This window comes from Amblyomma mixtum, chromosome 3 (genome assembly GCF_055824585.1).
Source record: "Amblyomma mixtum isolate Tamu chromosome 3, ASM5582458v1, whole genome shotgun sequence".
Classification (NCBI taxonomy): Eukaryota; Metazoa; Arthropoda; class Arachnida; order Ixodida; family Ixodidae; genus Amblyomma; species Amblyomma mixtum.
Genome location: NC_143014.1, coordinates 165,509,843 through 165,530,163, shown reverse-complemented (window position 1 = coordinate 165,530,163; position 20,321 = coordinate 165,509,843). Strand labels below are relative to the sequence as shown.

General features: G+C 50.2%; 1 protein-coding gene across 5 annotated transcripts in view; it reads left to right on the top strand.

Annotated features, from left to right (window-relative positions):
- LOC149352608 (complement receptor type 2-like) overlaps window positions 1-20,321 on the top strand; it is a 353,632-nt gene that overhangs the window by 273,540 nt on the left and 59,771 nt on the right. For all 5 annotated transcript variants that reach the window (XM_089581794.1, XM_089581793.1, XM_089581797.1 and 2 more), the window contains one exon: window positions 12,999-13,385. In XM_089581794.1, the coding sequence (XP_089437920.1) occupies window positions 12,999-13,385 (387 nt within the window). The remainder of the gene's footprint in view (window positions 1-12,998; window positions 13,386-20,321) is intronic.

The following is a 20,321-nucleotide window of genomic DNA, read 5'->3' as shown; positions in this document are numbered from 1 at the left end:
ATGTAGAGCGTACGCAGTTCGAGGTGTCGCCGATGGCTACTGGAGGACTGCACGGTGTCATCGAGCCTTTTCGTGGATCGTGGATTCAGCGCCTCACATTCTACCTCGTGGCAAACGATGTCTCCGACGAGGCAAAGAAGCACGCGCTCCTCCTGACGCTATGCGGACCGACACCTTCGAGACTGCTCGCGTGCTGGTCACACCGAAGACTCCCGGAGAAGTCAGCTAAGGATACCTATAGTCACACTTCTCCTGAAGCACTTCGATCCTAGCCACCCGGAGAAGTCAGCTATGGAGACCAAGTCACACTTCTCCAGAAGCACGTCGATGGCAGACCATCCGAGCTGTGCAGCCGGTACGCTTGACCATCCGAGCTGTACAGCCGTAACGTTTCCAGCGACGTGACCAACTGCCGTAAAGTCGATCAGCAGCTACGTCGCAGCCCTCAAAAGTTTGACAGCCGACTGCAACCCTGGAGAGCTGACGACAACGCCTGCAACATCGACGACGCCGACAGAAGGCAAATCGATCAGCAGCTACGTCTCAGCCCTCAAAAGTTTGACAGCCGACTGCAACCCGGGAGTGCTGACGACAACGCCTGCAACATCGACGACGCCGACAGAAAGCAAATCGATCAGCAGCTACGTCGCAGCCCTCAGAAGTTTGACAGCCGACTGCAACCCTGGAGTGCTGACGACAACGTATGCAACATCGACGCAGCCGACAGAAAGCCACTCGATCAGCAGCTACGTCGCAGCCTCAGAAGTTTGACAGCCGACTGCAACTCTGGAGTGCTGACGACAACGTCTGCAACATCGACGCCACCAGAAGCGTGCTTTGGACCTGGCCCTGCCATCAAAAAGTGCGTCAAGGCAGCAGCGAGTACTCAAGGGAGTGACGAGCTCCGCAGAAGTCCACGAGACTTCTCAACACAGAAACGGAACGGTTCGTAGGCACCTTGGTCACATTAAACCAGGTGCAGCAGCCTACCCGACGGAAGATCCGCCGCCACACGATCGGACGAACGGACCAGCAGCACGTGAACAATACACTGTGCCAGCTACGTTCGTGATCACACTGCCAGCGGAGAATTCGCCTGTCCGCGATCTGTCTACAGCGCCCCCCCTCCGAACATGGAGAACCGGCGGCCAGTCTGGACGACAGTGCGACAGAACCTTGCGGAGACCAGCCCAACGGTTCCACGCAACAGCAAGCGCTAAGACCCCAGCGTGAACGGCGCCCACCCGACCGATACGGTGACCACAACTAAGGAGGAAGGGATGTTGTGTTCGTCGACCAAGCGACGCCAGGCCGCTCCAGCAGCTTTGGCCTCCTCCGCGCATACTCGCCGCCCGCTTCCCAGAAACAGGCGCGGGCCGGCCGCTCCAACAAAAGCTAGCACCCACAAAAGCTAGCAGGCGTCTCCCCCGACGGCATCTGATCCCCACAGCCCCGTCGACTGACGCATTCCCAATTCCCTTAACGTGACCGTCTGCATTCCTACAGCGGCGAAAGTGCATTCTTGTACACTCGCCCTCTATCTCTCTCCCTCTAAAGAAATAAACCCCAGTCTCTACCCAGCAACCGCCTTGAGAGGTTCCTCGCATGCGGGGCTCCCACGCCCCGAACCAACACTACCATTAACAGTAAGGATGTATCAATGTATTGTGTAAAAATATTGAATGTGTGTTTCTATTATGTAATGCACTTTTTGATTTTGTAGCCAGTGGTGCCGCCTGTCATCCGGGTGGCGTGGCCTCGTCAGGCAATGTATGCCTTTTGCCACGTCACCCTGGACAACCTCTTCGTTGTCTGAAATAAATTCTGAATGAATGAATGAACCGTATTTATGCGTGTAAGGGCCGCACTCGTGTAGGCACACAATATAGCACCAGGCTGTCTGGGTCATTAAAGTAGTTTCTTCAGACACTGGAGTGTGGAATTCCGCTTTCGGATTAGCGCTGAAAACAACCAAACTTACGAATAAAAGTCGGGCACTTATCTATGTACAGACGGTAATCACCGCACAGAAACGCGCCCAAAGAAAAAAAAAGTGAAAGTGGGGAAAAATATTTCAAAGTGTATGTCGCGCTTTACGGTGCACAGTTTGGTGCATGTGTGAACGATGACGATGTTTTTGCGGTACTTGCGAAATAGCAATTCCATGCTCATGCTCATATAGATACAAAAATTTTTCGAGCCTGTAATGCACCCAAACTCAAGAATGGGCGCCTATTAATAGCTGCAAATGCCTTACTGCTGCTTATCTAGGCGCTAAAGCTCGCACGAAAGATGCCACAACGTCAAGAAGCCGCTTTGCTTCTACCATGGACACGCCAAGGCAGCGGCGCCATCACCGCCCCGTCCGCCATGTCGTACTGCCGGCGCGCCACGTATGGGAGCTAGAATGGTCGAATAGTCGCCTAGCACGTATCATCTGCATTTGGCCTTTTCTGACGAAATGAAGGTTTTGCAGTCCAAAAATCCCGCCCTCTCCCGAAGAAATCAAACATTGCTAAAACTGATAAAATTACAACTACTCGCGCGCCACTTTCACCTTAAAGGGACCCTGAAAAGCTCTTTGCCAAGGTTAGCAAAAGCCCACGAGAGATCGGTATTCGATCGCTTGTCGCCGCACCGCAAAAATTGTTAAGCGAACTCCATCAACACCGAAGATATCGCCGATTAAAAATAATGTTCCTCCTCTCCCACACATACTACCCTCAACTCATACACGCGGGGCTCGCTCCGAAAAAAAAAAGAAAAGACGGGCCGATGCTCCGCCCATGCATACGTCAAGCAATGGCGCTCTGCTTGTTTACTTCCGGTGGTCGCAGACACATGTGCGAAAAGTGAGTGCGATTCACTGCGGTGCGCTGTTGCGAACGGCGTCGCAACGTCCGATCGCAGCTCGTTGCCTGCGTGAAACTTGCTAGATGTCAACGACGAGCCGCGCGCGGCAGACGCAACGACGGGAAGCGGGAGCCAAAGCGAGCGCGGAGAGCGGCAGCGTCGTGATGACGTACAGCGCGCTCCTCAGGGTGCTCGGGGCCGAGCCACGCCGGGCCGGCCTGCCAGCCTTGATGCCGGCCGCCGGCGAGTGAAAAACGCGCTAGTATTGTTTGTTCACGTTTATAGCAAGCCCTGGGATAGATGCATGTCAAAAATGCATCACTTCTGACGGTCGTTGGCCAATACCGAGCTGATCGTAAAAGTGATGAATGCGATACTAGCAAATTTCATCCCATAGCCGCTTTGGTGCTGCTGCGGCGCTTCGCCTGCCGCCTGCTAGCTCCGTTGCTGAAGGCGTCGTGGAAATCGAATATTTATTCTATTATGGGACGAGTTCGCAGTAAAGCGATGGGAAGAGTAGGCCTTTTGATATAGCGCAAGCGACTTCCGAAGCGCCGTCAGCCGCGGCTTCGATGCGAAACCATTAGGCCTAGCGACGACTAGGTCAGCCTGGGACCAGCGCGCAGTTCGTCGCCCGGCGTTGCCGCAGTCGGTGTCGTTGCCGAAAGTTCCACTTTTGAACAGACATGTTGTCACTGCTCGAATCTAGGCAGCATCATCTCTGGTAGAATGGCTGTTTTCTATTTCCTTGTGCGAACGTCAAGTACGCTGAGCATGCCGGCCGGCCGACCGGCCTGGATCACGTCTGCCGGCGTCATAAAAAATGAGCTAAAGAGTGTTCTTGACGTAAATAATAAGCACTAGGCCAAGAAATGTGAAAAATGTGTCATTTTTCACGATCGCTGACCAATACTGAGCTGCTGGTAAAGGTAACAGCTGTGATACGAGCAAATTTCTGGCCACAACCGCCTTGCAGCTGCCGCTGGCCCGTCGTTGGGGTCCGGTTCGCCTGGCGCCCGCTCGCTTCGCTGCTGAAGGCGTCGCGGAAAGTGACCGTACTATTATTTTATTGTGAGATGATGCTGTTGACTGTAAAGCGATGTGTAGAGTAAGCCTTTTATTATAGCTCAGGCGACTTCTGAAGCGCCGGCCGCTGCGGCTTCGACGCGGAACGAACTATAGGCCTAGCGACGACCACGGCAGCCAGGCAGCAGCAGAGCTCGTCGCTCGGAGAGCCCGCGAGCGATGCCGTTGCCGAAAGCTCCCAACATAAGCAGGCATGCTTTGTCGCTGCTCGAGTATAGCTGGCAGTCTTTCTGATGACGATCGGTGCGGCGCGCTGGCCAAGTTTTCGCACATATGTATCTCCTGCTTGCTGCTCGAGCGGCTTGGATCCGGAGCTCGATGCGCGGCTGCGTTCGGCCACCGCTGTGATGGGCTTCGAGCCTTTCAGTACACGCCATACCGAGACACACAGGGCGACGGCAGCAGCGATATATATAATTCTAGTACACTATAGCAGCGACTCGTCGGCGCAGCTAGGAAACTCGCAAAGGTGGGCGCCAAGATTTCACGAGAACACGTGCTTTTGTGAGCAGACGGATTTCCTTCTTTACCGGAAGTGCCACATAAATTTCAAGAAATGCACTGGATTCTTACCTCTGTATACGTGTGTTTTAAAAAATAATAAGCAATCAATAAAATAGTATTTCAAGGAGCATCAGTGCTCAGTTTCAAATGAAATATTGCAAAAATTGCGCGTGACGTCATTTGGCAGAGCCAATGATAAGGGTCGCCCAGTCCATGGCCAAGGCTGCCCAGTTTATGTCATGTGGTAGGGGCGGGTAAAAACGCGCGGTGAGGTGTCGCCCTAATCGGCTGCGAGCGGCAAGTTTGAAAAATCGTTTGTAAATTATTCGTTCCACGCGCAGCTTTCTGAATCAGACTAGAATACTCGCAGAGACCACCTCTACAGAGTTGTTGCAATAAAATATGATTGAAGAAACCATTTCAGGGTCCCTTTAACGCAGAAATCCCCGCACGTGCGTGGCGCCTCTGGTCCGCCATTGCCCGAGCACCGTGGTTCCAGCGAAGCAGTGCAAACAGACGAACTTGTTTTTCGACCAGACGCGAAGACTCACACGTGTTTCCAGCATCCGGTCTCCAGTAGCCATCTCCAAGGGCTTCGGTTCCAACCGCAATGAGGGCGTCCTCTGGAACACTGTGATCGCGCGGCCCGAAAGGCTATAAAATGCGGCCCATTGAAACCGCGATATTTCCCATTGAAATTGATATGCTGTTCACATTTTCAAAACTGTAGCCTTAATATCTCAACTGAAACTGAAGATACTACAGACTATATGCGTCCAAAATACTATGCCATCAGGAATTCACCGAAAATTTTCGGCTGAAAATCTGGTCAAGATGATGGCAACACTTTATTAGTAATTCATCGGTTATTAGGTGAGGTTGATCAGCCGAAGAGGCAGGCGGCGCTAGCGGAGGCATCAATCATCCCTTAACCACACAACGCGACTTTCGATAGAGCGTACGGCGCTTTCTCTCCTCGTATCCATGACGCATCGCAAGTCTTCAAAAGTGCGTGTCCCTGGCCCCGGCATCAGATCTTTCCTGCTCACAAAAGTACGCGACGCAGAAAACCAAAGAGACCGTAAAGAACATAAAGAGAAACTTAGCTAATCAAGCGCTTGGATGAAAAAGCACGTGAAATCAACGGAGGGAACAAAGGGAAAGAAGCAGACGGCGCGCTCGCCCGAGAACCCCGAGCGACTTGCGCAAGGGTGCAAACCGGAGAAGCAAGAAGGGCTGCGTTTACCCACAGCCGAGGCGAGCGAGTCGGCTGCCTGAGGAAGAGTCGGTTGCGCTTTGCACGGCCTTTCGCGGCGCCCAAGCAGTCAAAACATGGCGGAGTATGCAAGCTTTCGAGCTTTCGAAAATGGCCGCGATCGGAAAGGAAAGAGCTGACCGAATAGCGCGCGCACTCAGCCTTCATCTCGCCATCCTGGATCATTTTCTTGGTCACGCGGATGCACTAAACTTAAATTTCTTTCTATTACTGGATATATGTTATCTACTGTTGTTTTTTGAGGAGACGTTAAATACCGAAAATGTGATTTTGGAAAACCGCCTTTTTCGCTACTCTTTTTCGCATATTTACCCTGTGGCATATTAACCCTGCGCATATTAACCCCGCATATTATCCCTGCCCCAGGTTCACCTCTTAACACAGTTTCACAGCACTAGAGGTGCCACAGTGTGATCAAGGCCGCGAACTCAGCCCGGCTCCGCACGCCACTGACTGTGTCGTCTGAGGCCGTACTCCTTCTTTGCATGCCACATTTGGGCAGTTACTTCCACCCCCGTTCGTCTCATCTTCTGGTCTCGCGAAGGGCACATGGGTGCTCTAATTCTCTCTCTTTTTTTTACCATTCATTCTTTCGTCTTTTACGCTGGTAACATTCCTTCGGGTACCCCCCCCCCCCTCCGCCCTGTTTTTCAAGCGAAAGCTTTACCACTTGCACTTTACGCCTTTGCCGTGGCGCGGCGGTGCCACCGTTGACCTTTAGTTGACCTCTGTGTGACATCACGCCGAAGAGAAGGACGACTGACTCGCGCCGTCGCAAGCCGCGGCGGTGCCACCACCGGCGCCTAACTCCTGCGCTCTCCGCTAGGAGCGTAACAGGTGTTGTGACGTCACGCCGAAGAGAAGCGCGACCGACTCGCGCCGTCGCAAGCCGCGGCGGTGCCACCACCGGCGGCTAACTCCTGCGCTCTCCGCTAGGAGCGCGATTGTGGCGTTACGCTGAAGAGATTAGGCTCGACTCACGTCGCTAGAAAGCATGCAGCTGTGCCAACCACCAGCGGCTTAACATTGCTTCGCGATCTCGCGCCGTCCGTGTGCGACGGCGGTGCACATGAACGGCGGCCTGACTGGACTGGATTGGATTAAAATAGATTATATTAGATTGGATTGGATTGCATTGGATTGTATAACAGATGCATCGCCACAATTCTAACCACAAGCACCACCACCAGCTACACTACCAGCTGAACAATGGCGTAGGTATGGATATTGCTTTCGCAATTACCGGGCTTAACCAAGCTAAGCCACAGCGAATTTTTTATTTCTCTCTCCCTCTCACAGTCCAGCCTAAGCGGCTAAACCAGCGGCGGGTGCAATCTTACCCAATGCAAAGAAAAACTCTACTTTAGGTTTTCTTTTTTTTCCCCTGCTTTCTCTCTTGTTGGGTCGAGATTGTTCTCCCCAGTGCTCCCCCCGGCCAGAAGGAGCGAGAAGTTCCCGCATACTTCCACGAAGGTTGTTGGGTTTAAAATGGGTCGATAAATCCGTTCTCCCCGCTTAACCGCGGCTGACCCAGATCAAAACCACGCGGACCCCACCCCGTGGTTGCGAGCGCTACCGAGCGCTCGCCGACCACGGCGGGCCTTGCTCTGAGGGAACAAAGGAACGACAGACTGGCTGACACATGCAAGGCATTTATTGCTATAACAACAATAACGCCAGCTAGCAACAAAATACACTGAGGAATCGAGGATGTCCGACTCACCAGCACGGTTACGAGCGAACGTTCGCCCACGGTAGGGCAGGGGAAAAACTCCCGAGGCCGAACGGGACGCGCTGAGGGGAACATGTTTCCACACGAGGTCGCCGCCGGCGAAGAGCGGAGCGGAACGCGAAGCGCCCGCGTCCTTTCCCAGTACCAAGGAGAAGAGAGCCCGTTGCTCCCCGCGAGCGCGCAGCAAAATGCCATCCGTGGCGCTGGTGTCGCTGCGACGCGAGCGCCCTCCCCTGTTAGTTAAAGTAACCAAACTGAGAAGAGTGCGTTTCGGGAGAGCTAACTACAGTTGGAGTGCATTGCGGGAAAGCGAACCACAGGGGACGAACCAGTGCGTCCCCACAAGGTAGCTACACGGCCGTGCACGCTGTCGCCCATCTGAGCCCAGGTCGACACGCCTGCCAATAAGCAAGCGTCCGGTGCTTAACAAAGCAGGGGTCCCATCTCGATATTGTATTTCTCTGCTCCTTAGATGTTCAGCGTACCCTCCATTTTTTCGTGCGGCTCCCACTCCCCTTTTCTGCTTTTTTCGTGTCCAAGTTGATTTCTTTATTTATACTTGCACTTATTTCTTTTTACTTCTATCTACTTCTTTCGGTACTGTTTATCCGTTTCTAGCTCGCCTGTTCTGTCCAACCCTTAAAAATGGGGCAACCGCAGCGAAGACAAATCACTCTTGAAGAAGGTCGAGCCTCCGATCGAAACGTCCACTCAAATAAAAATATTTCCTTTAGCGAAGAGCACACTAAACTATATGCTTTTTTAAGCATAATCTGTCACTTAAAGACAAATAATTATAAAGCAGATGAAAAACAACTATGCGGCCGGTGGGATCCGAACTCACGACCTACGAATTTTGCGTCTGTGCTCTACCATCTCAGTTACGACGACGGCTGTGCAATGTTTTGCTTTCAGGGGTACTTATGCTTTTGCGTGTAACCGAACCTCGAGAGTGTTCACCAGCGCCGCCCTCGTCCATAATGGTGGACGTAGTACGTCAGGTATTACCGCGAGTGTGACGTAGAGCGTCATCGAACGGTGAGGGCGGAAGCTGGGCGAGAACCTTCTGATGCTACCTATGGCAACAATACTGCCAGAACCGACGCTCTCGTTTAGCTATTTAGGAGACAACAGAAGGGAAATGACAGGCTCGTTTTGACGCACATATGACGGAATCCAACAGCCACCGAAACCAAGGTGCATAGTGAAATGTTTCTATTTTTTCGTCCGTGGTGTTGATCAATGGGAAAATAATACTGCGATTAATCGGTCGCTTAATGACAAATAATTATGAAGCAGAAGAAAAAACAACCTGCCGCCGGCGGGTGAGCACTATCAAGGTTCGGTTTGACACAGAAACGTAAGTACCCCCGAAAGCAGATGATTGCACAGCCGTCGCTGCAGCTCAGTTGGCAGAGCACCCGACTCAAAATTCGGAGGTCGTGGGTTCTGATCCCCACTGGCGGCGCAGTAGTTTTGAAGCGAAAAGCTTCACTAGGCTCGTCAACACCGCGCTTCGCGTGAGCCACCCCTAGGCGCCGCCGCGGCGCGCGCTACGTCGCCACTTCTCCTCGCCACCGGTTTATCCCTCGGCGCTGCCGCGCGGTGGCCGCCGCCGTCCGAAGAGGAGAAGGTTCTTTCGCAAGGCGTTGCGAGAACGCGTGAGCGACGGCGGCGGCCATAAAAGAGGCCGCGCGCTACGTCGTGTGCTTAAAGCCCCTCGATAATTTGAAAGTAGCGACACTCTCCTCCACGCCGGCGTTTTCCTCCTCGAATATCCTCGCCCGCCGGCTGTGCGCGCTGCACACGGCACGCTTTTTTGGCCATCGCTCGCTCGCCGTCCGGGCAGTTGGCTGACACATGCGCGCGCTCTTAAGTTCGCGCTTTTTCCACGCTCTGTTATTGAATAAAAACACGAGAAAGACATGCGACACGCGTGACTACCACGAGCCACGTAAATTAGCGTCTCGTACGTACGCGCAATGAAAGTGCCAATTACCAGCGCTTGCGGCACGAACAAAACCACTTGCTGCATATATCTCACATTCTTTTTGACTTTTCAATACCGTCTGTCTCAACACGGCATAGCATATGAAGCATAATATTTACAATATATTTGAACATTCCTGAATGTTTTCAGTATACCAATGTTTAGTTAAATGTAGATTCACTTCGAACTAATTATCCCGGAAGTACAGTTTATGAAGTTGTTCACGAGTGGAGTTTCAGAAGTGGAATGGTTGCTGGGAACAAGCTGGGGCATTTGCTTCGATGGCCGTCCTGAATTTTTTCATTACGGTTCAGTCTGAGTTTGGCACCGCGCAGTGCACATGCAACGGCTTAATCGTTTTTGTAGTTGAGAATTTTCGCGCCGGCTTGAAAACGAATATGAACTTTTTTCTATTAAGCATGAAACGACTTCAGCTCCCGCTGTCGGCGACCTTGAGGTGATGTCGAGCCGAAGCCGAGAACCAAAGATCCGCGCAACGATTTTCCGTCATCCAAGGAAAGTGTCCGCACCCCAAAATGTGGCCCTCTCAACCACCGAAATTTGACCTTGTCCGAATTTCATCAAAATTGGTGTCAAGCCTAATTTTAATATGACCAATTCAATGGTGAACTCCAAAATTCGGTGGGCTATCCTCAATATTTGTCTCTCTGGAACCCATAAATTTGACGTCTTCCATATTTGACCAACATTGGGGTCCAACCTAATTTGACTATGGGCAACTCAGTGTTCGCTTCCAAATTTAGGTAGACCATCCCCAAAGTTTCGCACACTTGGGCATTTTCCGCCCACACTCTATTCCTTTTTAAATCCGCTTAAAGAGATGTTACGTTAGGAAAGAAATAAACTGATAGCAACGCAACACAGAGAAAGTTATAGGGTCTTAGCAATTTGGTCAGCCACAGTCAAGGCTATCCTAAAGCAAGTGCCTTACTAATATCAGTCTTGAGTATAAATACAGTCAAAATATGACACAGAGTTTTTCAGATGCAATGTTTATTACAGATGAGTCGTGTAGTTTTACGCTGAAAATATACATAAAAACCACGAATAAGCCAGCTGTGGACATCTGTCACCCGGTGGGTGCAGTCCTCAAAACAAAACACAGAAAACAAAAACATACTTAGGGAAATGAAACAGCTCAGATGTAGGCCTATAGTTTTTGAGCGGATGATGTATTCAACAAAAGGCTACGCGACCATGCTCAACTAAAGCAAATGATCACAAACTGTAGCAATGAGCATACAAAAATGGCATGCATTGGATATTTACAATACTTGAGTACATTCAGGCAACAACGGAAAGCACTGAAGTGATTAAAAATGAATTATTTATGTGAATGCATTATGAGGTCTTTTCCGAGAATGTGGCATTGATAATCTCACCTGGTAGAAGCGTAACGGTTCAGAAAAACAACAAATAAGCGTAGATCGTTAGACGAGTTGCATTCATAAAAAAAATTAGGTTAAATCTCGCTCTGGACATGCGCCGCATTACTGCGATGTGCACCGTTACCAGAGGTTCGAAAAATTTACCGCACCGCGGATACCGCTGCACGCATACCAACACTTTTGCTTCCACACTTTCTAACACATGCACACACATTGTATGCATCAGCCGCCGTTATTATAGCACGTTGAGCGGAACCATGAAGTGACAACAATAACACGCATAACGACGCAAAATGATCAGTGAATTAAGTGAGGTTGTTGGCTTTGTGATGCGCATGCATGCAGTTTCAGTATACACAGTCCCTTGGAAGAAATGCACAGTTGCTCGCAGAGGTGGGCAGTCTTCGTCGGGGTAAAGTTCTTGCGGCCGATGTTGTGCAGCCGCTTTTCTTCTAATGCTGTCTTTCGTGCCGCTCGGAATCGCGAAAAGAACAAAGGCTTTTTCACGCCGGCTTGTGCACTGAAATGCGCAGCAACTCGGCATAGTGCTGCACTAAAAGAGCGCGAATAATGCGAAGTGCAAGCGCGCAATGCCGGGGAGCTCGGTCGTAGCAGCGGCGCTGGCAAAAAAATGGCGCCGACTAAAAATGAAAACACAAAAAGAGCGAACTTTCCGCGCGCTTTTCACGGAAACCGCCCGCGGAGCCAATCACCGTTGAGAAAAGCGCCGATGGGAGAGGTGAGAGAGGAGGATCGGCGAGGGTGCGCGGCGCGGCGGCATAGTTCACAGAAAGACGCTACTTTCAAATTATCGAGGGGCTTTACGTGTGCTACGTCGCCACTTCTCCTCCTCGCCACCGTTTTACCCTTCGCCGCTGCCGCGCGGTCGCCGCCGCCGTCCCAAGAGGAGAAGGTTCTTTCGCAAGGCGTTGCGAGAACGCCTGAGCAGCGGCGGCGGCGGCCGTAGTAGAGGCGCAGACATTCGCCATGGAAGGAGGAAAAGAAGACCCAGAAGTGGTAGCGAGGGAGTTGGCTACTGCGCGCTCGCCTCCTCGCCACCGTTTGCCCTTTCATTGCAGCCGCGTGTTTACCACAGTTGCTACGCATGCGGAAGGAGGGCTAATAACGCGCTTGCCTACACCGTTATCGTGGTGCTCCCAGTGCATTGTGCGCGAACTGCGACAGCCATGACGTCAAACAAAGCATACTGCAGCTTTTAGCCGCCGCGGTGGCTCAGCGGTTATGGTGCTCGGCTGCTAACCCGAAAGACGCGGGTTCGATCCCGGCCGCGGCGGCTAGAATTTCTTTGGAGGAGAAATTCTAGAGGCCCATGTACTGTGCGATGTCAGTGCACGTTAAAGAACCCCAGGTGGTCGAAATTGCCGGAGCCCTCCACTACGGCGTCCCTCCTAGCCTTAGTCGCTTTGGGACGTTAAACCCCAATAAACCTAAACCTAAACCATAACTGCAGCTTTTCGCTTGTATATCCAGGCTTAACCAGAGCTAAGCCACTGCCAATTTTTTTCTTCTGCTCTATAATTATTTTGCCTTGAAGTGACAAATTAATCAGTATTATTTCTCGTTGATAAACCCCAAACTGAAAAATATGGAAACGCTCCCCTATGCGCCTTGGTTTCGGTGGCTCTTGGCTTCCTTCATATGTATGTCAAACATGCCATCACTTCTCTTCTCTTGTCTGCCCTCCGTGTCAGGAGGCAGCTTAATCATTAATCATTAGAGGCTGCCAGGGAGGAGCAACCTGGGTTGCAACCCAAGTCCCACCGATGGCAGCACCTTCCAAAGAAGGGCAGCGGCGCATCGCTTGACCACTGCGCCAGGAGGGGTAGGAAGACTCTCAGATATTTACTGTGTCAATAGAGAGAATGACCAATTCCGCACGTATGGATATTAACCCATTATCGCTATCTGAACAACTGTCGTCCGTGAACGCTGGATCAGAACACCGCAACCGAAGTGAGAACCTAACTGGCACCTTATTCGCATTTTCGCCTAACAACGCTAATCGGCTATTATTTTTTTATTAATGAATTGTGGTTCTCTTTGTTGTTCGCCTCTTCAGACATGCTCATACCAGCGAGGAGAAATTGGGCAGGGTACTAACTGAAGATGGTTTATTTCTCTCTGCAGATGATGAAAGCAAGCACGGAAGAAAAGGTTGCCAATTTTCTGAAAGACATGAGCGCTTCAAGGCACATCACAAAGGCATTCCCGTAACGCTTAAAGGTAGTACTTTCGAGCATGGAACCGAGCTCGTGTTTCACTGTGAACCTGCTGGGGAGTTGCGTTTCGAAGGGCCCCGCAGAGCTCGATGCATCGATGGAGAATGGAATCCTCCGCAGCAGCCGTACTGCATCTCGTTAAAAGCACATGAAATCGCCGTACGCTTTCCTAACGATACCTACACTGCGCCCGGTGGTACAGTATACGTGGAGCCGAATAAGGAAGTTCGCGTGGAGTGCTGGAGCAATACCCCAGTTGACCTCTCCTTAGTGTCGGCGGCTGAACAACCGATTGGTAAGTACAGAGCCTCCATTTTTATTTTTTTCGTAATGCTTACTGCTCATTTCATCTTTAGGCATACTTCCCTGTGGTAAGGAATCTGAATGGGTAACGAGGCCAACACGTGTCCAGCTTTTCGGGAGAACGCTATAACAATATATGGCCTAAAAATCAACCGCATCCTCAGAAGATTGCGAGTAAAAATAATAAAAAGGCCTCGGTGACAAATGAAGATTCGAACTGCAGCCCTCAACGTCGATAATGCGGCGCTTATGCTGTACTATGATAACGTGCTGCATAACAGCACATTTCACTGTAACACAGATAATACAAAACCATACTTTCGACGTGAAATTCACGCCATGGTTACCACAATGTAAAGCGAATTCGTTCAGCGACAGGTGGTACAAAACTGGAATATTGTGAAGCGCCTCTAGCCGAGTAGTGTTGTAAGGCGGTGGTAATGCCCTGAGGTCATTGCGGAACCATAGGCGATCCCACTGTAAGAAAACGGGTTGTCCTGGGAAATGCCTTCGCGGTTCCTTTGGCTTTCGCATATTCTCTCCGGCACCTCCTTGCTGTTCGGCCTGTGCAGCGCGCACTGCGGGGTCTTGACGCCGAAGCCGCCTTGTCTCAGCTTTGGTGGCATTCACGGCAGGGTCGCAACGTCGCGTCGTCTTTGCGACGGCTTCGGCGGCATACGCACTACGAGGTCTTGGCGCCGACGCCTATTGTCCTCACATTGTGCTCTGCGCGAAGTTCGTGTTCTTGGCAGGCTCGCTGCTTTATTTCTGCTTCTCCAGGACGTCGTGAATCGTATGCTGCGGCAGCGACTGTTATCGCCGGCTTTGCCATCGCTACTGACGGAGGGAAATGCTACGCAAGTTGCCGGCCAGTCTGCCAGCACTTGCTGGCTTGGCTGAACGTGCCCCGCAGTGAAAAAAACGGTTGCGCGCAGGCCATCTCGTGTGCATGCCTTCTCGTAGCTTTGTGCGATTCGTCGTGTGATATTTTTTTTAGACTCCACGCGCTGCAGACGTCGCTGAAATCGTGTCCGCTATCACAGGAGTTCAGACATTAATAAGTGTCGGTGTAAAACAAAGCCATACAATGTTCGAACTTCTAACCTAAACAGTCAACCGGTTTCCGGGATACTCGATGTCACTAAAATTGCCTGCATGTTCGTTACTTCCTTAAGCGCATTCGTGCGCTCAAGCGTTCAAACACGAATGTGCTTTCTACGCTTCTGTTATATGAAGCATGAATTCGCCAAAATACTCGAATGTATCGTTAAGCCATTTAGGCCAAATAATATTAACATTTTTCGCGGAACTCCTCTGCCATTTTGCACAGGCGCAAACGGAAACAACCCCAAAAAACAAGGTAGCCCAAATATCGCCGCCCCCCTCCACCCCCCCCCCCCCCCCTCAAAAAAAAAAAAACTGACTGGTGATCATACGATGTGTTACGAAAAACCTGCGTTTGCAGTATTCGTTGTATACATTTCGCTTTTACATTCAGTGATGTTCTATGCCGTAACCGAGGTTCTATATTTTTCTGGCACTCTTCCCAGCACTTTGCTGCAGTTTAGAAAGTCCGGTAATTTGGAAAAAATGAAAAAATTCGAATTTTAACCCTTCTTGAGAACCCATGAAAATTTTCTTTTCGCCAAATTTTCGCACTAAAATTACCTGAAAAAAAATTAGGAGTGGTCAGTAGGCTTGATGCGAAACAAATGCAGTAGCATTCTTGTCCCCCTCGCCAATCGATTCCAATCTATTCTAATTCTAATTCGATTCTAGCAAATATGCCGTTGCTGCCGCACCAGCCGGCGCCACTATCGGCGGCCGAGCGAAAAGTTCACGTCGATGAGACGGTTACTAGTTGCTCTTGTCCACACCTTCTCCGTACTTTTCATGCGTTCACCCTTCGACATAACCAGTGGTACGAATAGTCGTAGAGAGTCCGCTGGGTTCGTTTTTGTGATGTCGGTGATTGAGGAGAACGAGTTCACAAGTTTTAGCGAATGCAAATGGCCATCGAGCATAGTTTTGACAACAGTGACCTGAAATCGAGGATCGCTTGCGTCTTAGGCCGCAAATACATCGAGCGGTAAGCGCCGCTGCTCGGCGGTGTGACCCAGTCTGCCGACCGATGCTGCAGGCACCCGCGGCTGCAGCTAGCAGTCGCCGGCGTCGCTTGAGGACAACAAATTGAGCCATTTTAAGCATCGAAAATGGGCGCCGAGCATACTTCTGGATAAACCAATTTAAATTCAAGTGTTGCCCACTTCGGGAAACCCAGTTACAACGGGCAAGAAACGCCTGTCCTACGCTGTCGACAACCTGGCTATGAAGCGTTCCCCCGGCTGGTGCTCGCGTTCTTCGGCGATTCTTGCAGAGGTATCGCACTGCTTAAACAAGTAAACGCACAACCGGTGCAAAACAGAACGGATTGTTTGACCTAAGTAGGACGCAGCTCACAATTCATGCCGATTTTACAAGTGCAGCTAAATATGTAAACAGAAGCAGAGCTGAGATGCAGCCGTCGTCATAGGCGGATTCCTGGGGGAGGTAGGTACTCGCGCGGCAAATGCTAAATCCAGTACAATCAACTTGAGGCATGCATTTAGCGAATACATGGAGAGTTTGCTAAACAAGCAACAGATTTATTTATTTATTTATTTATTTATTTATTTATTTATTTATTTATTTATTTATTTATTTATTTATTTATTTATTTATTTATTTATTTCCACATACTGCCACCCCGCAGCGACTATGGCTGAAGCAGGGATATAGAATACATGAAAAACATGTATACAGGGTGTTACTTTATGTAATTTTTTTTAAATAGGCTTTTTGCATTAGAAGAGTGCCTTGTTTTTTTTTTGCCGTGGCTTGTCAGCGGTCTAATACATCAGACTACAGCTAAGACGTGCGAGCTACCAGGTCGGTTAACTAATATAGAATGGTTAGCTTCTAACCATTACTGTTAGGCTCCTTAATTATTTAGAGGATTGTAGCCGACCACAAGCAATATCTATATCAATTTTTAGAATTTCGAAAACATGCTTACCCTCGGCGCTGTGTTCCCACAAATTTCACCTGTTTCGACGAGTTATGTGCACTGGAGAGGTTGCTTTGCCTGCGAGCTTCTCGAAAGCGCATTGTTAAGAGTGGACAACGAGACCTGGCGCCGGCGGCAGAAGCATAGACGACGACGGACGGGGGTTGTTGCTCTCCAAATCACCCAACCTCCGAACCGATCGAAGGACGCTGTCTCCCACGGGCCTGGGAGAAATTACTGTCAAACGAGTGTCGTCGTTAGGCAACGATGTGGCGAGAACTTGGGACAGCAGCAGCAACGCTGGAAGCAGAGATGCACATGAAGCACGGCGGACAGCGGTATACGTTGGCCGAGTCGGCCTTCGGCTCACCGAACGGGATGATGCTACGCAAGGTCACGCTGAGCGAGGCTGCTAATTGAAAGACGCTGTGTCGAAGGGGTCTCGTGCTTCGGCCATCCGGCGGGGGAGTTCGAGAAGGTTCAACCACCTGCGAGGAGACTGCGGGATTCTGCTTTCCCACGGAGGCAACGTACAGAAAACTTGCAGCAGTGGTCAAGGTGACGCATCTGTGTTTGATGACTGTCTTCCCCTTCTCATCCCCCGAGCTGTGAGAGAGCTTCAGCACCGCCCCGTGCCGTGGGAGGTACCGCCAGCGTCATCAATGGCCCATCCGATTGGACAACGTTATTCGAACTAAGTTCCCCAGTCAGGGATCTGGGGAACGCGAACCGTATTTAACGGGATGTTGTTGTGTGATCGGAGCATGGCATTCGCATTGCATTCGATTCGTTTCGATTCGATTCTCATCTGTAAATATTGTAGAATAAACCCTTCTGTACAGTTTCCTCGATAACGCAGTCCGACATCGTCATTCGGAGCCGGTACCTGCGGGGCTAAACGAGTTAGTCATCTCCAGAAGCCCCATCTTTAACACTGGTTCCAGCGGTGGGGTTGTGGCCTCCGTTCTCAACAGCATGTATTTAGGTACGATGTAGCCAAAATTTGTTGGGCAACAGCGCCGAGCAGAACCGCGTTTTCTAAATTATAAAAACTGATATGAATATCGCTTACGGTTGGCTATACACGCCTCTCAATAATGAAGGTGTCTAACGAACGGTTTTAAAGTTAACTATTCAATATTAATTAACTAGTCAAGGCTTAGCACGTCTTAGCTCTATTCTGGAGTACTACAGCGCTGGCAGTATCATTACGGAAAAAGCGCACTTCTCACTGAAAAAATTCAGGGGGCACTTTGACTGTCTAAAGTGGGTAGAGGCGGAAGCGTTTTCCGCACCACCTTCGCTGTTTCTGTGGCACTGGTGGCGTCACATGTAATTGAGTACTAATTACTAAGTGATGACAAATCACTAATTAATGGTTAATTACTGATTAATGCCTGAATACTAATTAAGTACTAATTAATGACGCTTAAGCTTCGCCTTTAGGAGTGGAACGCGACAGCGCGTTGTAGCGCTGCCAGGGAGTCCACGGAACGCCACCACCCGTTCGGCGCGATGCCTTGCCCTTTGAACGCAACGCTTTTTGAGGAAAGGAAATGGCGCAGTAATTCTCTGTCATCTCGGTGGACACCTGAACCGCACCGTAGATGAAGGGAGGAAGTGGGAGTGATAGATAAAGAGGAGCCGTAATGAAGAAAATGAAAATTGTATTTGAGGAAAGGAAATTACGCAGTAACTGTGTCACAAAATTCAGGAGGGGGGGGGCACTTTTTTGACCTAAAGTGTGGTCACTGATGTGTGGTTAAGATGTTAAGCTTCGCCCCTAAGAGTGGAACGCGACAGCGTCTTGCAACGCTGCCAAGGAGTCCATAGAACGCCATCGCGCATTCGGTTTTACGCCTCGCTTGTCGGTAAATTGGTTTTTGAGGAAAGGAAATGTATCTGTCTCTCATTTGTCGGTGGACACCTAAACCTCGCCGGAAGGGAATGGAGGAGGAGGATGAGAGTGAGTGAAGACACCGTATTCACTAGACGCGCCTTTGTTCATTCCAAACCATCGAGCTGGCTACCATTGTGACAAAGACGCACGACCGGCCCGAATTTATTTTCGGGAAAGCATGGACTGGTTTCTTGCAATCCAAAAAGCAGCTGCGGAGCCTCCCGAGTGGCTCTCAAGACTAGAGCCGTTGTGTATGTTGCGGGAATTTTAAGCTGACGAAGCCAGTCTCGTGCTGGCTGACCACGACAGTGTCGTATGTATATAGCGTTATGTGTATTTTTGTTGTGCAATGTCATGAGCCAAAGACAGGCAATAAAGAAAAAAAAAGCTGGCATGGCGGAGGGGATAGCATGCTCGTCTCTCACGCCGAAGACCGGGGTTCGATTCCTGAGCTCGACCAATTTCTGAATCGGTTTTATTTATTTATATAGCCTGACTAGTAAAGCCAATTAGGCTAATTGGGTAATTAAGCAATTAACTAAGCTCAGTACCACTTACTTGGAGCATCACTATACGATCCCTTCAATTGGTTGAATGGTTACTAGCCAAAGTACAATTGGCCACGTTTGAAATTCGCGCACTGTGACGTCACGACCGTTTCCACCAATTGAAAAGCGTGACATTTTCTGTCGACAACTGCTGCTTACAACGATAAGACATTAAAGGCTTCCGCCTTAAAAGCATATTTTCAGAAATTATGTAAAATCTTGGGTGAAACATCATGTATGTGCACACATACAAGCGTGCATGGATAAAAAAGTGCAAACAAAATACAATATAAAAGGAACAAAACAGGGTGTCAGTGACGTTCAGTGGCAGCAAAAAATTGCGGAAATACAAGTGAACGAATTTCACAGGGCAGGGAATTCCAGCATTCGGTGGTACGTGGGAAGAAGCTCTATTTATACGTGTCAGTGCGCGTAAAGTGGATAAATGTTTGAACTGTGGTGGCGCCTAGTTGATAATGGAGTGGACAAATTAACATGGGTGTTCATTGCCACGAGGAACGGTTTTTCAATGATCGTGTAGATATATACTTAAGGCACTCGATGAATCGCAATCAGCAGCCACGGGGCCCTGAGCAGTCTCGCAGCGCGGCTGCGCGGGCGGAGCCAAGTGAAGACAGCGACGGGTATTGGTCGGTACGAACAGTGAGGCCTTGTGTCGCAGTGTTATGGGGTCGGCCGACTGGCGCGCTGTCAGCTACGTGCCACCGACACAGACGCCCGCCAAGCATCGGCGTCGGCATAACGGGGCAAAGTGAAATACAACGCAGAAACCGCGTTGGCATACCCGGTATGCCGACTGAGATCGGCCGAAGCGAGCCGATTGTTTTCAGAATTCTGCGACGTCCCTCGCGCGCTTGTCTTTTCTCAGCATGTCGCAGTACCGACCAAGTTTAACGGCATTCTAAATCCGCTGGTATGCACAGCATGTGTACGAGAGCAGACGACGCAGCAATTCGTGCGTCACTTTTGGGGCCCATGTGACCAGGGTTGCTGCTCTTCCCTCGTCGTGATGTCGTAACACACCCCGGCACTCAGAAACCGAAACCGAAATCGCTCAGTGTAAAAAATGCTACAGTAAATTATTTACCGCGCATATATGAATCACGTACTGCGTATCACGCGTCCTAGGGCAATCTGCAACCTTTGAAACAAAGAACACGCCATGCAGCCAAAAATCTGGTGTCTCCACCCCTTTAAGCTCCAAGAAGCTATTTGCAGCTGTTAAATGGGGGCGCAAGAATCCGCATTTGTGGTTAGCCTGCTTATATACGCTCACGTGCATCTTTCAGGAAAGGTAGTGTGTTATGTGAACACCCAGATATTTGCACGATGAAACAGCCGATAACTGAGTGTCATTAAGAAGACAGTGAGAGGTGTTAACACGAGGGCACCCAGAAATACCCATGTATTTGC